We start from the raw sequence: 21,792 nt of genomic DNA on the forward strand, positions 1-21,792 counted from the left end.
AAAACTTGTAGCCAAAAACCCATTTCATTCATGCTTTCCTTGCAAAATGAGGTGTGGGGGGGGGGGGGGAGGGTTTAATTTATTTTTATGTATTAGTTATTGCTCACATCCTGCTTTTGGCTGAGAGTCACTGTGGGGGTTTTTAGGGCTTTAATGCTATTTTTATTTTTTAAATTCACATTGCAAAGATAGTTTGATGGTTTAGACTAATTATTGATACAGTAGCAAGGTGCTTTTTGTAAGGACGGATAGTTTTGAAGGATACTGTTCTTACAAACCAGGATCAGAGAAGTATAGTACAGTAAGTTGACAATGCTCTAGCCTCCATAAAATAGCAGTAATTTGATGTCAGGTGGCACTGAATAGGTAAAATAGGTAGAATAATAGAATCAACAGAATAGTTGGTCTGTACTCCCTCTCTGCATGTATACACATATAAATTAAGAAACTAGAAACAGCCTTTGGCTGTAAGCAAGCAAGAGGAATATCTTGAAATATTTCAATCATAAGAGAGTTATGACCTCTGTACCCCTGTAGTACTAAGTCAGATATAACTTAAGAAAAAATGTTTCATAGTAATTTATGGAAGGTATATTCACTTCTCAGTCAGTGATGTACAACTATCATAGAATTGAGATATATGACAAATTAAATGGTGAAGCTTTTGAAAAACACTATCTACATTAAAACAGTACCTATATCCAAAAATCTAGGTATGCAAGTTAATAAACGGAATCTTTTAAAGTACAGAAATGGTACCAAACACAGGGATCTTCAGAATTAAACCATTTAAAATATATTGTTATGTTTCATTTTTAAAAACCATGTTATAAGCTGAATAAAAAAATCTTGTGGTCAACTCTGCAGGTACTCCAAACTTTCAGATCCTGCAAACTGGTTAAAAATTGACCCAGTTAATGGACAGATAACTACAACTGCTGTTTTGGACAGAGAGTCGCTATACGTGCAAAACAACATGTATAATGCTACTTTCCTTGCATCTGACAATGGTGGGTATTCACATGTAGATGTTTGCAAAAGGTTTTCCTTTGTACATTTAAATGGCATTATATTGTACTAAGACAGAGAAATGAAGGAATAACTATCAATGTTTTGTCGTAGTGAAAACCAATAAATGGATACCATGAGATTCTGTGGTAAAACTAAAGTTGATGTATTTGTTAGCTATCTAGAAAGCTGAGAGACAGGAAGGTAGCAAATTCTGCAGATGACACAACATTACTTAGGTGACTCAACTGTGCAGAAGTCTGAAGAACCTCAGGAGGCCTAATTCAGGCTTGGTAAATGTCCAGCTGGATGGCAGATAAAATCCACTGTTTAATCAGTGTAGAATACTATGCAGCAGGGGGGAAAAATGCCCTTTCTGAAGTTCTAATATAACTGCACCACCTCAGGAAAGGGATTTGGACATTTCTCACTGAAAATCTCTGCTCACAGTTGAAATCAAAAAAGCAAAGAGATGTTTAGGATGCATAAGGAATGGGATGAAGAAAAAGAATGAAAATATAAGTATATTAATTGATGGCTACCCTCACCTGGAGTACTGTTTTATTTGTGTGTCATCACCTCAGGAAAAAAAAGTACCCAGAGTAAAATATTTTATACTATGTAAATGTTCTCATATGACAAGAAAAAAAAAAAGTTGGATTGTTTACCTGCAACAGGAGACTAAGCAGAAACATAACACATCAAAATGCTATGTGATAGCAAAAGTAGGTTAGACACTTGTGTTCTTGCTTCATAACATATGAGCAAGGGAAAGAAACAAGTTAAAATCAGCTGCTATAGGTTATCTCCAAGGACAAAATGTAATAACATTTAAAAAACAGCTACAGATAACAATAGTATCCAGATTTACAATAGTCAGTACTAAAATAATAGGTTTTTGGAAGGGCTCTAAAGCCTTTTGGCTGGAGTCTACCTGTTCAGAGTTAGGAAGAGACTTCTCTGGGGCGTGGATTATTCCACATCGGCCCGCTAAACAGTTATTTGCATCTTTCTCTGGGTGTGGACACGTTCACTTGGAACCCTTTCAAGAAGGCCTCAGCTGTTTATGTTCTGATTATTGTGTGTGAACAAGCTCATAATGATTCAAATGTAGCAAAACTGTTCCAGCTTTAACAGTGTTAAAGTTGGAGTGGTTTTGCTTCGTTTCCCTTTGAATGGGTCCCAAATATACACGTGTCCACCTCCTCTGAAGCATCTGCTGATTGCTACTGTTGCAGATAGCTTGCTGGTGTAGAAAAACTACTAATGAGAACCAGCCTGGCAATTCCTTTGTTCCTGTATTTGGAAACTGAGGCTCTGATCTGTGAATTTCATGTTCACTTGCTTTTACCAAGTGGAAGAGGATAAGCATTTAAATATTTTCACGATCCTATCCTAATGTGAGATTGGGTCATAATGCCAGAATCCCAAAGTGGATTTATATATTCCCATAGCCCATGGTGGTAGAACCAGTTTGTCTGAAATATTGTAACTGTGTGTAATGAGAAGCAAGCTCAATTTTTATTTATGTATTTGTATGTTTGTTTATTTATTTTAAGGAATTCCTCCTATGAGTGGGACTGGCACACTTCAGATATACTTGCTTGACATTAATGATAATGCACCCCAAGTGAATCCTAAAGAAGCTACCACCTGTGAAACGCCACAACCCAATGCAATTAACATCACAGCAACAGACCCTGACATCGATCCAAATGCAGGGCCGTTTGCCTTTGAGCTACCAGATTCGCCAGCTAGTATTAAGAGGAATTGGACCATCATTCGTATCAGTGGTAAAATAATTTACGTAAAGAAATTTAATAATTTTAAAGAAACTACTCTCTGCACATTGTGCATTGTTTCATTTTGTTTGAGGATTATTTGCCTAGAGGCTTGAATTTTTAAGTTAATGTCAATAACATTTTACCAATTGGCAGTACTACAGGCTCCCCTGAGAATGGAAGGTTTTAGAAACTAAAAACGTTTACAGTAATAAAAGAGTTTCATCTTGTATGACATGCAGCACATTCAGTAGTAAAAGGTTAACAGAGTTCAAATGCTGTAAGTTTTTGATTCTTATTTGAAATCCATATCAACAATACATCATATTTTTATACATACTTTCTCTTCTCATACAGGTGATCATGCCCAACTTTCATTAAGACTCAGATTCCTTGAGGCTGGTATCTACGATGTTCCAGTAATAATCACAGATTCTGGAAATCCTCATGCATCCAGCACTTCTGTTCTGAAGGTGAAATTTTGCCAATGCGACATAAATGGAGACTGTACTGATATAGATCGGATTGTTGGTGCAGGGCTTGGCACAGGTGCCATCATTGCAATTCTGCTTTGTATCATCATCTTGCTCAGTAAGTACTTATGTTTCTTAAAAACTTGTTCTCTACTTCTTCTAGTATTGTACAAGAGTAACTTAAATGGGAAAGGGAATCTTTTTTGTATAAGATTTCAATGCGTGTAGTAAGAGCCTATCCTTTCATCCTCCAAGTGTTGTTGGTTTTCTGTTGTGATCAGGACCAGAAGGGCTGAAGGGTCACTAGCCAGAGAAGTTATTAGATTTGGTGCTAAGATGTCCTAGGGCTTCCTAAAATAATTACTAATACAGTATCATAAGTTTGTGAGCCAGGGTGCAACTGGCCCTAAATTTTAAGGATTTGAGTATAAAAAGCAGCTGCTTCTATGCATACTGCACAGAGCCCAAAGGAGTGCAGGTTCTGCTCCTTCTGCACATATGTGAGGGTTCAGGTTGCCCAAAAGTGGATGGACAGGAGAAGGAGCCAGGGCTGTCAGTGATCCAGTCTTACTCCAGGATGCAGCTGGGGTTTGCTTCTGCCCCTACTTTACATAGAACCAGTGTCTCAACAGAGATGTTGCTGATATGATAATCTCAAACGCAGCAGAAATAAGTAGAGTGTTTTATGATTTGGGGAAGTAGTACTTCACAGTTGTCTATGCAAGGTCTGACAAGCAGCCAGTCATGCAAAAACAGAGGTGTGTGTTTTTTCTCAGTGCTGCCTGAAGACATAAATGATGTTTTATTTTTTTTGTCCAATACATTTGATAAGGAAGATGACTAAACATCATGACTAAGTGTCTGTCCCATGTAGTAAATTAGACACTATAACTCTCCTACATACTATGGTTAACTGATTTCTGATTGCAAGAAAGAGATTAATCTGTTAAAGAGCATTCTGTGCATCAATTTTGAACATTCAGGCTGATGGAAAGGAGTCATAAAAAAATAAACTTTTCATGCTTGGTAAAGTTTTCATCTGTACATGGAACTGACACAACAGTTAATGATGATACACAAGGCATTTTAAAAAAGTTAGCCAGTAATTTAATGAAGTGCTGTCAAAATTACCAAATCATTTAAAATTTCTGTGAAATAATGTCAGATGATTTGGAATTTCTTTCCATCAAGAGGCTTTTGGTTATAGCTTGAAACACCCATTAGACCAAGAATCCAGTTACCTGTGACCTGTTGAACTGACTTTTTTGCCATTGATTTTTTTTTTTTAACAACTTAAAATTGCGTAGTGATTTGATAGTGATCAAGATTTAAACAAGAAGAAATCTGAGCACCCATACGGTCTTAAAACTATAAACATATCTGTCTTTTTCTCAGTCCATCCCTTTTTCTTTTGATTAAACAAATGTCTAAACATAGGTCAGTCATGCAGTCTGATCCATTCAGGTGGACTCTTGTACCATGGATCAGACTGCTAGATCATAAGCGAAGCCTGGGAGTCCTCAGGGCATGTGCAATACCAGCCACTCTTATAGCACTATATTCATAAAAGTAAATGACACATTATTCTAGAACTTAGTTTTACTGTGGGACACATTCCTGATAAATCATCTGATCACTTGCAAAACTTTAAATCTTTCTTCCCTGAAATATGCATCTTATGTGGCAGATCTAGCTTAGGGACAGGTTTACGACCTTCATTTCTTGAATAAATAATTTATGTACAGGTCATTGCATATCTGAGGTGGTTTCAGCATTTCTGAATTCAAAGTGACTTGTTTTTGAGGTAAAAGAATCAACTGTTAACCTTGCTAGAACCAACTTAAATTAATAACCTGTTAAGCAATCTAAAAGAACATACTACAATTAATTATTAAGTTCCAAAAATAACACAAAGAGGTAGTGAGGTCTGATAGATAAGAAATATGATTAGGAATCAGAAAACCCTGGTTGTGTTCCCAGTTCATCTGTTTTGTGACCTTGGGAAATTGTGTTTTTCAGTGTCCTCACCTTTTATGGACGTACTTGGTGATTTGCAGAAAAAAAGCATAATGTACATTTCATCTACTCTATTTGGGGTCAACTAGATTCAAGTAAATATAAGATGACCACCCCCCCCACACACACACGCACAATAATTGGACTCTATATATGGAAAAATTATAAATGTGTTCTAATTTTCTAGGTATAGAATCTAATTGTCACAAGGTTGTCTTAAATTCATGTCTGGCCATCTCTACCTCCACCTCTCCCCCCCCCCCCCCCCCCCCCATTTCTGCAACAGGGAAAACAGTGACTGGGTGCGGGAAGGGGTCAAGTGGCTCCAGTGCCTTTTGCCTCCCCACCTGCTTCTTCCCCTTGCAGCCTTCCTACCCTACCCCAGCTCCCCACAGCCTTTGTTCTTCCCCTCCCACTCCCTACAGTCTCTGCCCCTTCCCCCTGCTCCCCAGTCTGCTTCTTCCCCTCTCCTTCCCCACCTTACTGTCAAACTCTGCTTGGGCTCTGTTCCTTCCCAGAGTACAGCACATGGAAGCGCAGCCCATCAGCCATGCACTAGTGTCAGCATTGCTGATGGATTGGCCAGGTAGGGGACAGAACTTCCACGTACTCCTTACCCAGGAGGGAATCGAATGCCAGCCACAGCTAAGCTGCACCTGACAGTAAGGGAAGGGGGTGGTGACCAGAATCTGTGGAAGACAGGTGCAGGGGGCAGGAGACTTCTGTGGGTCTGATTCTGGGCCCAACCTGAGCTTAGGGCCAGAGTGAGAGTTGCAGCACCTGCCAATCCTGCCCCCCCCATTTCCTGTTTTGTAAGAGTAAGATGAGGGGCTCCCCCCCAACCATTGATTTTTGGGAGGAGAAGCCTCATCTTACATTTGAGTCTGGCCCCACCCTCCACAGATCCAGCCCAACTCCCTTACCACAGGGGTCTTGATCTGTCCCCCACCCCCATCTCTCTCCTTCCCCCTCCACCACAACAGACTTAGCAGATGGATGCAGCTCTCCAAGCTGCTGGGCTGCGCATGCACAGGGCATTTATTGGCCACATTATCATCCACATCAGGCAAAAAAGCCGATTTCTGATATAGTCAATTCCGTGTGTGTGTATATGTTTGTGCATATATAGTGAGGGTGTATGTATGTGCGCGCACACACATAAAAATATATATATAAAAATATTAAAGGGCTTAGTCCATCTGTCTGTCTGTAATGCTCTTGGGGGGTGTGACTACACCCAGTGCTGTGCGTGGTACAAATTGCCCATCAAGAATGATGGCGAGGACAGAGGGAACAGAGTGGTGTGGGGAGGTGATGCGGGGCTGGACGTAGAATGGGGGTGTCAGGGAGAATGATGGCGGGGACGACGTGCTGCCGTGACAGGTGGCGGAGCAGGGGGGCGAAGCCAGGACTCCTGGCCTCATCCTCCACCCCGAGCCCTGCTCCTTGAAGGTGGCAGCAGCGTGGGGTGGTGGAGGAGTGGGTCAGTGGAGCGCTGCCATGATGGAGGGGACAGAGGAGAGGGGACATTGGCCTCCTCCCTGGCCCCCCAGCCCTGCTCCTTGGATGTGGCAATGGCAGCATGGGTGGTGGCAGCGCGGTACTGGCCTGGCCCCTGCCCCTATCCCTGCCATCATTCTTGACGGGCAGTTGGCTAGTTTCCTTTGTATCGGTGCTGATCTGATATTGAACCAATGTATCAGTGCACCTCTATTCAAAAACACTTCTCAGCATAGGAAAAACCACACAATGCCTTTCTAAAGATTAGAAAAGTAAATCTTCCCATCTTCCCTTAAATGTCCTAAATTTTGAACACTTAACATTGTAACCTTACACATTCTTTTGACATAGTTTCTTAGTATGATAATATAATTTGTGTATTGCAGCTCTGCATACTGCCACAACCTACCTAAAAAGCCAATGAAGTTGGCTTACACAAATCCCAGGAAATGCCCCTGGTTCAATGAGTTTCCTAGATCACACAAAACTAGTCTCTAACTGGCCTGAGAAGGAGTGTTCTGGTAGGAGGCTTGCTAAAGAGAAGAAGAATGATGATAGTACTCTGGCTACCCTGATTTGGCAGATGGACCCAATGGACACATTCAAAGACACCTCAAGTCAGAACAGTCTCTAGGTTTAAAGCTGCATTTCTCCCATTTTCTTTGGATGCACTGCCTGAAAAAGGCACCTTGAAATCAGGCCATTATCTGTGCCTCAGATCTTGGATAAATGCTACATGGGATGGAAGAAAGTCTTAGGGATCCCATTTGAGGTGTTTATAATTTTGTTAAACTTCTTCCATGAAATCCTTCTTCAAAACATAACTTTGTCTTAATATTCAAGATGCTAATTTTATCTGCTTTTAGAGCTACTTATAAATCTATTCTACAATGGAGAGAGTAGTAATGTTCCTCAATTTTTTATATTTTTTTTTCCCCCTCCCTCCCTCCCTTTTTGCATCTAGTTCTTGTTTTGATGTTTGTTGTATGGATGAAACGTCGTGATAAGGAACGTCAGGCCAAACAGCTCTTGATTGATCCAGAAGATGATGTAAGGGACAATATTCTAAAATACGATGAAGAAGGTGGTGGAGAAGAAGACCAGGTGAGAAACATATGTGGTGCTTCCGAAATGTAGGTGAAAACCTGACAGAGTAGTAAGTCATCTTTTCCATTTCCTGGTTATATAGCATGACTGTGTTCTTGCATTCTTGTTCTTGCAACAAACAGTGCACACTCTGAGAAACCTGAAAATGGATACTGCTTTCCAGTGAGGTCTCTTCAGTTTAGAGATGTCAAATTCCAGCCTTTTTGGATGAAATAATAAACCAGTGTCTTGACCACTTATAGGCATTAAAGTTCCCATAGCATCCTGGCCAAATTCCAAGCTGAGGGTAATTACATTTAAAAGAAAATTTAAATCCCCTTTCATTTCAATTTTTGAAAGTTATTCTTCACCTACCTCTCTAAAATACTGTTGTGTAGAGCTGCTGAGGGAGAATGGTTAATGCCTTTGACTTTGAATGAGGCTGTATTTTAGAGAGGAGCAAGTGCTTCCTATGCATAAAGTCTATAAATCTCTTTGGGCTTCCTCTGAATAAAAAGTGCTGTGTAAATAGAGATTGGCCAGTTCTGGAATTTGAGATTAGAAACCGTTTAAATTTCAAGGAGGTTATGTATGTAGACAAATCCCCAAAAGAAATGTTACCTTTTGATATGCCTCCAAGTTGGCACTGCATGCCTCTTCCTCTGGAAACATCACCATTAGCTTAGCAGGGGCTGGATGCATTTTTGACTGGCATTATCTTCCCTTCCTCCTTAACTTGGGTAGGATCAAACTAAAGGAGGTAATGGGGGCTAGTGACTTACCCTAGAAGAGCTAGTGTGCATTAGCTGTTTGTGCACCTTTGGTTAAATGAAAACTAAATTGGGACAATTTAATTTAGAGGTAAGGTGCCCCAATTAAGCTTTCACTTACCACAGGATAAGGGCAAGCACATGGACAGTTACCATGTCACCTATTCTAATGATGACAACTCTTAACTTGCTTTGATATGTATAGAATTTAGGGCCATGCAGAATGGCTATGTCTTGTTTCGATTTTGGATTCGGCCATTTCATTTTGGATCACTGCTCCGTTTTGATTCAGGCAAATCTGTCTCGGAGTTTCGATGCCATTTTGGAGCTTCAAATCCGTTGGGAGACGCAGGCACAGCCAGGTGGCTGCAGATTCTCCCGTGGCTCCTCCGGTTGTGCCTGCCTCTCCCCAGGCAGGGGAAGCCACGGAAGAAGCCCCAGTGGCTGCCCTGCCTGGCCTCGTCCTGCACCCGGCTGGCCACAGTCTAGTCCTGGCACTGAGAAGAAGAGAAAAAAAAGCCCCACATTCATGAGCTGCAGCAGCAGTGAATTGGGGCCTCTGAGTGCTTGAGGCAGACCCCCTCCCCCCCCCCCAACGCAGTGTGGAGCAGTGGGGGGTAGCGGGGATCGCCCCCCTGCCTGGCACTCGTGTGGAAGCTGCCCCATGGCACAGGTGCAGCATGATTTGGCAGGGTGCCCCACGCAGTCACTGGCCAGCTACAGATGCCAATATCAGCAGTCCTTCCGCCCCTCTTCCCCCTCCCTCTTAGTTTGTTTCCCTGCAAGCCCGGCTACTAAACATCTGAAACATTTCCAAAACGTTTTGGATGGTTTTGTTTCATTTCAGAGATGTTTAGGATTCGGGTGCCAAAACGGGCCAAAACACCTCTGAAATGAAACAGCTGCCGAAATTTCACACAGTTCTAATAGAATTATCTCCTCTAGTCCCCACCCCCAGCAGCTAATGAATTGGGATGGTACAGAGCAAGGGAAAGAGAACTAGGTAAGGAAGTAAGATCTAGCTTTTCCCCTAGTATATTCCTGGAACCTTGTGACTACAGCTTAGTGTAACCACAGAAATTTGAGTTTTGTAAGATTTCTGGGCAACACTTCCTGCAACATGAAGTTAGAAACTCTACCGCCTCAGGGAAGGCACATGAAGAAATTCTGAGGGGGAAGTTTCATGAAGTTTTCAAGTGGACTTTTTACCGCTACTTTGTGGTAAAAGGACCACACATGAGGAGATGATTGGTCCTTCTGAGCCCGGTAAGATGCACTGCTTGTTCAAATGAAGCTTGTAAAATGTAATGATAGTAAAGTACTTCACAATCACTAAGTAAAAGCAGTAGAGATTGTGAAAATTATTATTATATTTTGAAGTAATAGCAATAGTTTAAAAATGAACAGTGAAGAGTGTCAATTTGATTTTCTCTTAAAAAGCCTTCAGGAAAAGGAAAGTTTTCTACGCACCCCACTCTTGTCCACCAGTGACTCAGTTTAGTGATTCAGATTAGTAATGTATCTCTTCCCCCTTGTGCTCACCTCAGCAAGTTTTCCTGCATCCTGGAGCTCTCTTCCCAAACACATTGTCCCTTGGTGTCATTCCAGTCATTTTTCAGACATTTTTGAGCTGTTTCTCAATGTAAGTATTCTGCAGTCTTGGGCCTTTCTTTTGGTATCCAATCTATACAATGTTGCCAGACTTACTATGGAACACATTAAGAACTACACCTGTATTCATATGTCCCTTGGTAGCTTGATTTGTCAGTGCAGCATAACCATATTTAGGACAGAATTCTGTTTCCTTCTACATGTTACGTTTACTGTGCAATTTCTTTATTAGTTGCACAGTAAATTTAGACTGGCTACATGTGCAAATTAACTATTCCACTTTAAAAGGTTCCAATCAGCTATAAAGTTATTGCTTGAAAATGTGTAATAAGTTTATAGCCGGTTTCTGTCTTCCTTTAATTTGTACTTGTAGGCAGCCCTGCAGCTGGGAGATCTCAGCCAGTGCAGTTGCCCAGCCACAGAGGTGTAGGGAGCACTCCAGGCAGCGGCTGAAAAATCACGGCTGCTGCAATCTCACAGCCATGGGGTGCTCCACTCACCCTACAGGTGGGAGACCACAGCAGCAATCCATGGCTGTGGCGGCTGAGTCCCGCAGCTGACAGGGATTCCTGGTCCCAGCTGTACCTTGCATATGGCACAGCTGGGACTGAGAGCCACCTCAGGTGCAGGGATTCTTAGTCCAGGCTGCACGTGTGGCGCTACTGAGAGTAAAACCCTATCAGATGTGGGACTTTGTTACAGCAGTGCAATCCCCTTCATGGGAGCATGCTTTCTGCCAATGCAGGGGGAGTGCATGATCAGGCTCCCCCTACGCTTGCAATAAGGCACGAGTGGATCTAACGTACAGTCACATCTGCCATGGATGTGTGGCATGGCAGGAGGCATGATTGTGTTGATTGCACATTAGATCCAGTTGCAACTGTATGTGCACTTGCAGTGGGGCATAAGTTACCATTTTTAGCCACATACTTGGGTGTTATTTACCTTGATTCTGCACTGTGGACATATAAGCATTTGTGCATAGACTAAGTGTGTTCAGTAGGCTATGTGCTGGCCAGGCATTTGTGCATGTACCTGAGTGTAAGTCTTAAAAAAATATATATAGTGAGGAAGGAAGAGGTGGGCCTTTGTTTTATCCCCAATAGCTGAATGGTTAGGGGTCTTACCCAGACTTGAGTTCTGAGCCCTTGTTATGCAGGGGGAGTTTGAACCTGAATCTTTCTGGCTTCCTAGGACAGCACTCTTAACTGTTGTGCCATAGATTAGGTAGGCATTATTTAATTCCCTCTCTACCACTCCATTAAAGCTGAGCTACTGGCTCTTGTAATTAATAACCATTGCATTGAATGGATGGAGACCAGTGCAGTGGAAAGGCCCTGTTGGGAACAAAGGTTGAGGATAGAAATCAGGACCTGCTCTTTTCCATGTCAACATCCATCTCACTGAGCTGAACATAATTTAGCTTGCTCTCTTCTTCCCAGTATCAAGAAGAGCACACTGGAGAGAACATTGGCTAATGCCTCACCTGTGTTCTGGTAGAGTACTGTCCTAGGAAGTCAGAGAGGATCAGATTCGGACTCCCCCTGGATGATGGGGGGGGGGGGGGGGGAGGGGGGGCCTAGAACTCAAGTCTCTCACTTCCTGAGCAAAGCCCCTAACTGCTCAACTTTTGTGGCTAAAACTAAAGGGCCCTCCTCCTCTTTTGCCTTCTGTCATTAGTTGTAGATTTCTGGCAAGCTGGGTTTTTTTGTTACTTAGATGCACTTACAGTTCTACAGAGGGTACACATACATAGTCATTTATCTACCCAGCTAGAGGATAGCCTACTGCTCATGTTCAGTTTATATGTGCAGGCCTACACATCCATAGTATAGAGGTAATGTGCTACCTGTGTGTATGAGCCAAGCATCCTACTTGCAAGGCTAGAAAGCAGCTATTTTGGTAAACCTTCTTCCCTCCTCTTCTCTTTGGTTGAGTCAAGAAAGATGCATGCAAACAAGGAGGGCCACCATTGTGGCTTTTTGTGGGTTTGTTGGGGTGGTTTTTTAAAAAAAATTGAAGGATTTTGACATTGACCTCTTGGATATCTCAGGAAATAAAGTTTTAGTATTATAGTCAAGAACTAGGCCCCTAGGTAATTCCTCATGTGGCTCAGATAAAATAATCCACTGAGTTGGAGGCTGTAATATGGGATCAGATTCTTAAGCTCAACATATGTTCAGAGCCTGGGATTTTTGTTTCTTTTTTTTTCCTTATGAGATACTTTACCATGTAAAATCTGAAGTTCCATCTGTACTTAACTGGGTAGTAAGCATTCTTAATTCTTTTTGTGCAGTGTAATGTGAAATTTAGGAAATGCTGAGTACTTGAAATGTTCCAAAAAGTTCCCTGCAAGTAGCAATCATGTTTGCCCAGACATTTAGCTTAGAGAAGTAAGATGCGGAGTTGTGTACAAAACATTATAAGCAGCAGACATTAGTCATTGACAGCATTTTTTTGAATGATTGTACCTTTGTCACAAATCATAGCAGAAAGCTTTATTCTGCCAGCTCCCGTTTTTCTGGCATTTCCAGAAAAGCATTTGAAATTACATTACTAGTCTATTTTCAGAATAAGGCTTTCACAGAGCAAAACTGCCGCTCTTTTATTAAAATCAAGTTGGAGGAAGTGTATTCTGTTACCCTGTATCCATAAGTCATCAGTGAACAACAGAAAAACATGCTTTTTTATCAATATTAACATTTGCTTGTGTGTTCTTCGAGAAATGTCAGACTTGACTGAGGAAGAAAGGTGGAAGGCAATGCCTTTGGTAGAAGGCAATGCATAATGTGACTCCAGAGCACTGAACAATCAAACAAAGCCTCTGTCTTCAGTGGCAGAATAAGATGTTCAAAGCTTCCATTGCATCTCAGTGAAAGCACAGCATATTTTAACCAAGTTAGATGTTTCCATAATGCATAACTTTTTAAATGTTTATATATTTATATATGTTTATTTATGTTAGCAGCCAGGTCTGTCAAAGCCTGCTGTAAATGTCTGCTTATTTCTGAGCAGATATTTAAAGAGTCATCCAACATGATGTTGTATTTCTTTGTTGTTCTTATTTATGGTTCCTTGGGGTACTTGTATACATGTGGTTCATCATGGCATTCAGGTATGGTGTTCGTGCAATCTAAAATCAAATTACTAGGGGATGATTTCCCTTTTTATTGAGGAGACATTTTTGTCTCAGCCATCATTGTAGACTTGACAAACTCCTACAAGGAGGTTTATTATCATCTCACTTATGGCCTTTACATGAGGAATCAAAGTGGAGTTTTCAAGAACAAGCTGTCTGAGTGGTTGCCTTTGAACACTGCTTACCAGTTACAGATCTTATTTCTCAACCCTTGTGAAAAAATGCAACAGCAATTAGAAACCATTAGGCCATTTGGTGCTAGAGATTTTAAATATGATATTTGACTGACTGTGTGGTATTTGACTGGCAGTATTTGACTACAGAACAAATGTTGAGTCTGTCTCTAGATCGTAGTAATCTCTTAGATTAATTTTTGAGGGCAGCAGCATGCCATTTTCAGGATTTGCATCTTGGTGATAATACAAATGTTTCTGGGGAATATTTGTCCATTCTGATTTTTAAAATGGAAGCAGCCCCAACCTGTATTCTGAACTGTTTTCAGCCTCTGCTAATTGCTTATACAACACTTAATCCTTATGTTTACAACATTGGTGAGGGCTCATGACATTATCTCCCAACCCTGCTTTGGCCTGTGTATTTTATCCTGCAACAGGGTGAAGAAGATCACAGATTTATAATGGTCAACACATTAGCCTTCTCTTGCTGATTATGAATGTCCAATAAACTGTTTCAATCCAAATTAGTATCCTGCCATTATGGTTTTTCCTTTTCTAAAATGGAGATTCTCCCTCCCCTCCCCTCCTCTCTCCTGCCACCATGATGTTATCACAGTTAACACTTCAGCATGTTGCATACTAGTTAAGGTGGTGTGCTACTGCTGTGGAGCCATAAGTTTGAGCCATCCTCTGGACTTATGAATGCTGTTCCCAGTTTACCCAGGGTTCGGGCTAGGGAATCAAAAGCATCTGAATGTCATGCTCTCCTCTCAGAAATTCACAGGTCATAAGCAGGATAGTCTGATTGGTGACTCACCTTGGGCTCACCTTTGACTTGGCTTAATTTAATGTTTAAGTATTGAAGCTGGCACTTGATTCTCTACCACCCTGTTGCCAGTCCAGGGAGTTCATTTTCGTGAACTGTTGGTTGAAGTAGCCCACCTATATGTCCAGCAATCCAGACTAATATAGAGCATGGTTTTTTTTCTAACTGTAGCAACTGGAGGTGGATCAGTGCTTTCAGTCCTGCCTATTACCATGCTTACCTCAACTGCCAGATTGCAGTCTGAGGCCTTTCCCCTTAGAAACATTTCTTCTATTTTGTCTCTGCTCCCCCAGTTTCTTTGATTTCCTGTTGTTGCACCTGTTAGCAAGCATTGACTCTCTTACTTATCTTTCTGACTCCTGACAGAAGGCTTACCTCAAAGTTATAGGTGATTCCACTTACTTTACTCAAAAATTCAGACTGGTTCAGCTCCTTGGCCCATTTGTCTTGCATAATCATTTTGGCAGCTTGTAATTGCTTACTGAAAAGCTGTCTTGGATAATGAAACCTTCTATTGCACACCCAAAAGATGTCTCTTGCAGCATCCTCCCTGAAGATGCATTTTAAGAGTGCCTGCAGTTTTCCTCAAGGTCTGCCACCTGCAGCATCACCACTAAGAGTTTTGATTGCCTCCGGCCTTGGAAGGTTTAAGCTGGGTAAAGAAAAAAGTCTTTTACTACTGCAGAGTCTTCCATAAAGAGTCTTTCTTAAGAGACTTGAAAGTAAATTGTTGCCAGTTATGCAAAATAAGAAAAGTAGGTTCTCCTTTTTTCCAAATTGACCACACAAGGTTTCAATTCCTGTTGTTCCTCAAATTAAAATGATTCCAGCTATCTACTAGTGCAGCTTTTGGGAAGGGGGAATCAGAGTAATAGAATAAAAAAATTAGGGTTGGAAGGGACCCTACTGGTACGTGGTGGAGGTGATCAATTCAGACCATCTAGAGGTGATCAATTCAAACCAACCCCTTGTTTCCATTCATCCGGGACCTCTCCTGATGGCTATGAGTTTTCAAAGATGATGGCCAGCAGCTCTGCAATCTTATCAGCCAACTCCCTCAGCACCCTCAGTAGTATCCCATCCGGCCCCGTTGATTTGTATATATCCAGCTTTTCTAAGTAGTCCCTGACTTGTTCTTTCAGCACTGAGAGCTGCTAACCTCTTCCTCAAACTGTGCTGCCCGGTGCAGTAGTCTGGGAGCTGACTTTGCCTGTGAAGACTGAGGCAAAAAAAGGCATTGAGCACTTCAGCCTTTTCTGCACCCTCTAGCACAAAGTTGCCTCCCCCATTCAGTAAGGGACTTGCACATTCCCTGATCCTCCTCTTGCTACCGGCATACTTGTAGAAACCCTTCTTGTTACCCTTCACATCCCTTGCTAGTTGCAACTCCAGTTGTCCTTTGGCCGTGGGTAACTGGTGCCTTCTGATCCTGGAGGGGCACCAGTGGCCGTACCCACCGTACATGTCGCCTATGACTTTGGCCTTCCTGACTTCATCCCTGCATGCTCTAGCAATGCTGTTATACTCCTCCCTAGATATTTGTCCAAGTTTCTACTTTCATAATCTTCCTTTTTGTGATTTAGTTTACAGAGAGTTCCCTGCTAAGCCAAGTGGTCTTCTGCCATATTTGCTAGTCTTCCTGTGGATCAGGATGGTTTGTTCCTGCACTCTCAGTAAGGCTTCTTTAAAGTACAGCCAGCTCTCCGGAGCTGCTCTCCCCCTCAGTCTGGCTTCCCAGGGGATCCTGCCCATGAGTTCCCTAAGTGAGTCAAAGTCTGCTTTTTTTTTTTTTTTTTTAAGTCCACGGTCCTTACTCTGCTGCTATCCATCCTTCCTTTCCTCAGGATCCTGAACTCAATCATCTCATGTTCACTGCTGCCCAAGTTGCCATCTAATTCTACGTTCCCCACCATTTCTTTCCTGTTTGTGACCGAAGTCCTTCCCACTAGGTTAGCGAGCCTGTCTTCAAAGATTATTTTCCATCTCTTCATGTGGATCCCATCTCTTTCCAGTAATCATTAGCCTCCTTACCCTGTTTGCAGCCCCTGTTTGCTGGCTCCGATTAGAATTCCTCACCCCCAAACCCCTAACATCTCTATTTTTTTTTAAAATCTAATTTATGGTAAGATGTTTCTGTAATTGCTCAGAGGTGTGGCTAACATCGCATCAAATCAATGGGTACTGCAGTTTACTCAAGAAAACATTGTTGGTTTCTAATAACATCTACATGGCAGCTTTGTGTTCCTTCATTCCCGGTGGTTTCTTCTGGATTGAGGCAATTCAAGTATTTCCCAAGTAGGGGAAAGTTTTACTAATGTACATTCTTTTTCCTGTTGTTACATAGCAGAGTAGCGGTTATTTTGTCCTTTTCGTATCTGAACAAACATTTCAATTCTTTTAAATTCAGGTTGGCACATCTTTGCCAGTCTGTCTCCGAGAGACTTCTACTTATTCATCTTCATGGATGCTTTACTTCAAGGTGTCAAAGACCTGGCCCACAGAGCCCTGGCATCTGGCTAGTGGTGCTGCCTCGGGGTCTCAGACTGGACCCACATGTCGCAAGCAGCATGCAACAGTGGCAACACAAGAAATGTTGTTCCACCTGAAGTTCCATAGCCTGGAAATGCAACCAGCAAAAATGGCTCTGAGGATGGACTATCAGCTCCCAATCAGATGTAATGTCAGACAGTCTATCTTATATAAACTTAAATATGTCAAAGAGATGGCATTGCACAAGGAGCTGATGCTCCCTTTCAGCTGTGTAGAGTTCCCTAAGCAGAGAGTTCCCTAAAAGCAGTAGCTTCAGCATCAGTTTTGTTTTTGCTTGTTTTTCCAGTGTTGCTAATATATTTATCTGAGTACAGAACAAGAAATCAGATCATCATTGGGTTTGAACTGGCATAGCACTGTTGACCTCAGTAGAACTATATTGACTTACCACATCTGAGGATGTCATCCATGTTTCCATAGGAAGAAATATTGTCATAGTCTGAGTATTCTGATATGTCTGTCTCCTGAAATGTACATACCCAGTGTAGGCATCGGACGAGTTCTGTAGTTACCAGTGACAGTACTTATCAACAGATTGCATGATCTTTAGGCTGCAGCAGTAGGCAGAGGAAGTTTAATAGACAAATGACAGACACTCTAATGCTCTCCCTTGACATGATGTGCACTCAATTTGTAATCACTACAGTCAGCTCTAAATATTAGAACCTTATGTTGACTAAGTGTTAATGTACTTAGCACATCTCTGGAACACAGTGGATACATACAAGTCACAACCAGTGAGCATCACTAATTCGTTTTGTGATATAATTCTGGACATTGATGTGATTAACAGAGTCACTGGGGTATTTGACTTAGTTGTGACAAAGATTAAATGTTGACCCACTAACATACACATTTTTCTTTTCAGTTCTTGTATTACAAATATTTAATATTACCTTTTTTTCTTGAATAAGTCACAGTAGTTACTTTGCACATCTCTAAGTATTGCCCCAATTCTACAGCCCTTGCGTATGTTGAAGAACACATATGTAAGTGATCTCTTTGAAGTAAACAGTGCTGCCCAAACAAATGCTATTTATCATAGATATTGTAGGATTTGAACATATTGTATTGGGCCTATTGCTCCATCTAGCCTGCTAATCTTTTTTTGCAAGTTTCTAACTCAAAATGTTTTTAATATTATTTTGAGTCTGTTTTCTGTTAAGAACTTTCTTTCCTTAACACTTACTCAAAAGCTATTAAAAATAGCCTATAGCTCACATTTTTGTTATTTTGATTATAAGGCTTTATGTATGCTGCACATTAGCATTATAATACTCAGTAATATTTAGATCAGAGGCGATAATCAGAAAATTAAAACAAAATGGAGTACTTTTTTGTACAAGAATGGATCTAAATTCTAAAAAAGAAATTACTGTTGGAATTTGGTATGTTCCCAAATAATCAGGCTTTATTTATAATGCCTGGTGATTATTTTATTTTGTCCATCTTTTTATTTTTTTGCTCTTCACCAGAAGAAAAATATAAGGATATTTTAATATAATTTTTTCTTAATTGTCTTAATTCTTATCTAAATATGTATTTGGTTGTGTCCTGTTGACACTTTTTTCCCTGTACATGAGACTGATTTTCTTTTACTTTATCAAAGTGTAAATCCCTACCAACACCTAATTTTAGAGGTTTTTTACTTCTTTCTCTCATTTAGCACTTGTGTTGCATAAAATTGCCACAAACTTTACATTAAGATCTTAATGAAAAAAAACTGATGGTTATAAGATATCCTTAGGCATCTATATTTATTGTCATTAAAAATAAATTAGTGAGATTATTTTTTCATATTAGGAAATTAACTTTATTTTCTGAATGACTACATGCAATACTCATAGGGAGAAATTATGTTCGTTCCTTGGTGAATCTTTATCTCACCACAGAGAAGGTAATGTTTTAATAATTCCATTACAAAACTGTTCAAATATCTTTCATCCTATCTAGGACTTGTGGCTTTTATAGTACTTTATCTGCAGCTGGAGTTTAACTTTCAGTTTTTTTATTATTAACCAGAAAGCCAGCTTATCTTTTTTTATCTTAGAAAATGATTAAGCAGCAATACTCTAGGTATATCTATAGTAAAAAATAAATGGGAATAACCAAGGTAGCAAAAAGGAACTGAAATATGAATAGCTAATATAAAACAGCTATTGGTGCAAACATGACTTTTCTCAAATAGCTCCAGCCTTACACCCTCAGTAGTATCCCATCCGGCCCCGTTGATTTGTATATATCCAGCTTTTCTAAGTAGTCCCTGACTTGTTCTTTCAGCACTGAGAGATCAGTGTAGGTACATTTTTTTTGTTCATTGTAGATTTCTCTTTTTTCCCCTCGCCTCTTCCTAATGATTGCATCACAGAGTTTAGTATCTATCATATGAGTTTTTAGATATATGCATTTAATTAAAATTACCATATTTGCTGTTTTTAATGTCCACAAAATAGGTAGCCTTCTGAGATCATGTGGGTATAGTAAAGCACTGTGCATAGACTTCCTTAGATGGCAAGTATGCTGTGTAAAGCAAAAAGAAATGAAAAAGGCTAGATACTGGTAAGCAGCGTTCTTATGCCACTACTTCCAATTTGTAGTGTCTCCTCATTTTCTGACGGGATTGTACAGGTTGAGAGATTAGAAACTGGAGATGGGGAGAGGTTTTGCTTTTGAAAACACCTTTCCTGCCTCCTAGTTAGTGATAATGGCCTCTTCCTAGATTGCAGCTGCAAGGAAGGAAGCTTTACTTGCTTAGAGTGAGTGCTCATGTGTGGACAATTGCATTTTTGTGTCAAGAGGAAAGTATTTAGGAGCAGGTTGAAGGGATATTAAATGGACCTCTCTGGCTAAGTTTTGATTGTGTCTGAATGATTTTATTGGACTTTAAATCAGCCTTTATATCTTATTGTGCGTGTTATGTGAAAAATTTGAGCTGTGCTCCCAGCTACTACAGAATTGGGCATCCAGATTTTTTTTTAATTTTAACCCCTTTCAACTACCTCCTACTTAGGAACTGGTTAATTTCTAGGGCTTGGACAGTTAGTTGACATTTAATATTTGTCACAGCTGGGGTTTCATTTCAGAAACGCAAGACGGGATCTAACAGTGACCCAAATCTTTGCTCAAAGCTGTTGAGTGCACAGTCATTTTAAAAAGGCTAATTTTTTTCTGATAGTTTCTTTTTAATATATTCTTATTTTCTTTCTTTAATCCTTTCTTGTTACAAAAATGCTTAGGGTAAAATTGTGTTGGATTCTTTTGCTGAGGGTGAGCCACAATACTAAAGATGCTATTCCATGAGACCGGAGCCTCTGTGAACAAAACAGTAAAATTGTCAGTGCACAGAGGGGTGTCGGGTGCACTAAATGGACTGGCTTTAGCTAACTTTATTTCAGTATTTAATAGTGATAAAAGGTAAAATATTTCAAGTTGATGGTATCGATTATTCTCTTACTTATGGTGATCTGGATTGAGAATTTGGCTGGCGTGATGCCAGTACTACTACTTTCATGGGTTCTTTCTATTGAGCCTAATCTGAAAGAGTACTGGGAAACAAGATGCCAAGTCCCCAAATTAATCTGTTTGATTTAAATGGTGTCCAAGCACAAAGGGGTGGTAGGGAGGGGGGTGTTAATTTAGGAATTGTATCAGATCAGGCTACATATAAGTTAGAGAAGATGATGGCAAGCAAAAGAAAACTCACAAAACATTTGGCAGGCATCATATTCTGCTTCTGTATCAAGTTATCCCAGCCTCTAGTCAGAAATATTCACTGAATAGGACCAAACTCTGCTTTACTTCACTCCCTGATTACCCCCTTGACTTCACAGGCTATGAGAGCAAACTGAAGTTTCTAGAAGTTTTTTTCTGCACTCCTAGAATTGTAGAAAGTGTAGTGGCTTTTATCTACCCCTGCTTGTGTCCTTTTTCTCATATATTCCACAATTCTCCATTAATTTGTCACCCCTGAGGTTAACTGTATTGACTGTCTCTGCTTGAGACTATCCTTGAAGACTGATCAGAGGTTTCTGCTAGCACAGACGTCTTGTCTGTTTCATGACACATCCTTGGGATGTTGAGTACAAATCTCTTGTGTTCCATGTCTTATGCTGGCTTCATGTTTGTGATTTTGAGGATTTGTTTTTAAACTATAAAGTCTTAAATAACATGGGGTGTTTTAAGCCGTTTTCGTTTTCCCTGTTTGTTCTTGCAGCAATTAAATACAATTGAGCAGAATTGGCTTTAGATAATTTATTCTTGATGTAAGGTTCTCCATTCTGCAATTAACATCTTTTGTTCAGATCCCTCTTTGGCAAGGATGTAAAGAACAGTTATTCTGAGAGCTGCTGTGTCCTTGTGTTTGTGCAGAAATTCAGAATTATTTGAAGAAGTGGTGTGGGCCTCTGTCATGGGGTGCCCCCCAAAATTTTGAAATTACTCCTCTCTGCTCTCAGACCCTGTCTAAGCCCAGCCCTCATTCAATCAGGTGATCCACTTAATCAGACCAGACCTCACCTGCTGGCCCCTGGGTCAGCTGACTCTCCAATTAGGCCTGACCCCACCTGCCAGTGGCTCAACAGGCTGCCTAACCTCTTAAAGCAGCAGACACACCAAGGCCACAGCCTTGCACAGCTAGCATGTAGTTGGCATTAATTTAAATGATATCCTAGAGTAATACGCAAAATGTATGCATTTGGTGAATGTTATATGCCTGCTTTGATAGTGTCATTCCAAAGACATATGAGTTTTCACAGGAGGAAAGCAGGCAAGGAAGTATCACTAACCCTGAGAAGGCAGGGTCAGGTATATGTGGAAGAAGTGGTATGGCAGTCATATTGCCCAGTTAAGATTAGTAA

General features: G+C 40.7%; 1 protein-coding gene across 1 annotated transcript in view; it reads left to right on the forward strand.

Moving 5' to 3' along the window:
• CDH2 (cadherin 2) overlaps nt 1-21,792 on the forward strand; it is a 191,416-nt gene that overhangs the window by 146,613 nt on the left and 23,011 nt on the right. Inside the window, exons 11-14 of the mRNA XM_019487460.2 lie at nt 868-1,010; nt 2,568-2,801; nt 3,147-3,380; nt 7,743-7,882. Coding sequence (XP_019343005.1) covers nt 868-1,010; nt 2,568-2,801; nt 3,147-3,380; nt 7,743-7,882 — 751 coding nt within the window. The remainder of the gene's footprint in view (nt 1-867; nt 1,011-2,567; nt 2,802-3,146; nt 3,381-7,742; nt 7,883-21,792) is intronic.

This window comes from Alligator mississippiensis, chromosome 3 (genome assembly GCF_030867095.1).
Source record: "Alligator mississippiensis isolate rAllMis1 chromosome 3, rAllMis1, whole genome shotgun sequence".
Taxonomy (NCBI): Eukaryota; Metazoa; Chordata; order Crocodylia; family Alligatoridae; genus Alligator; species Alligator mississippiensis.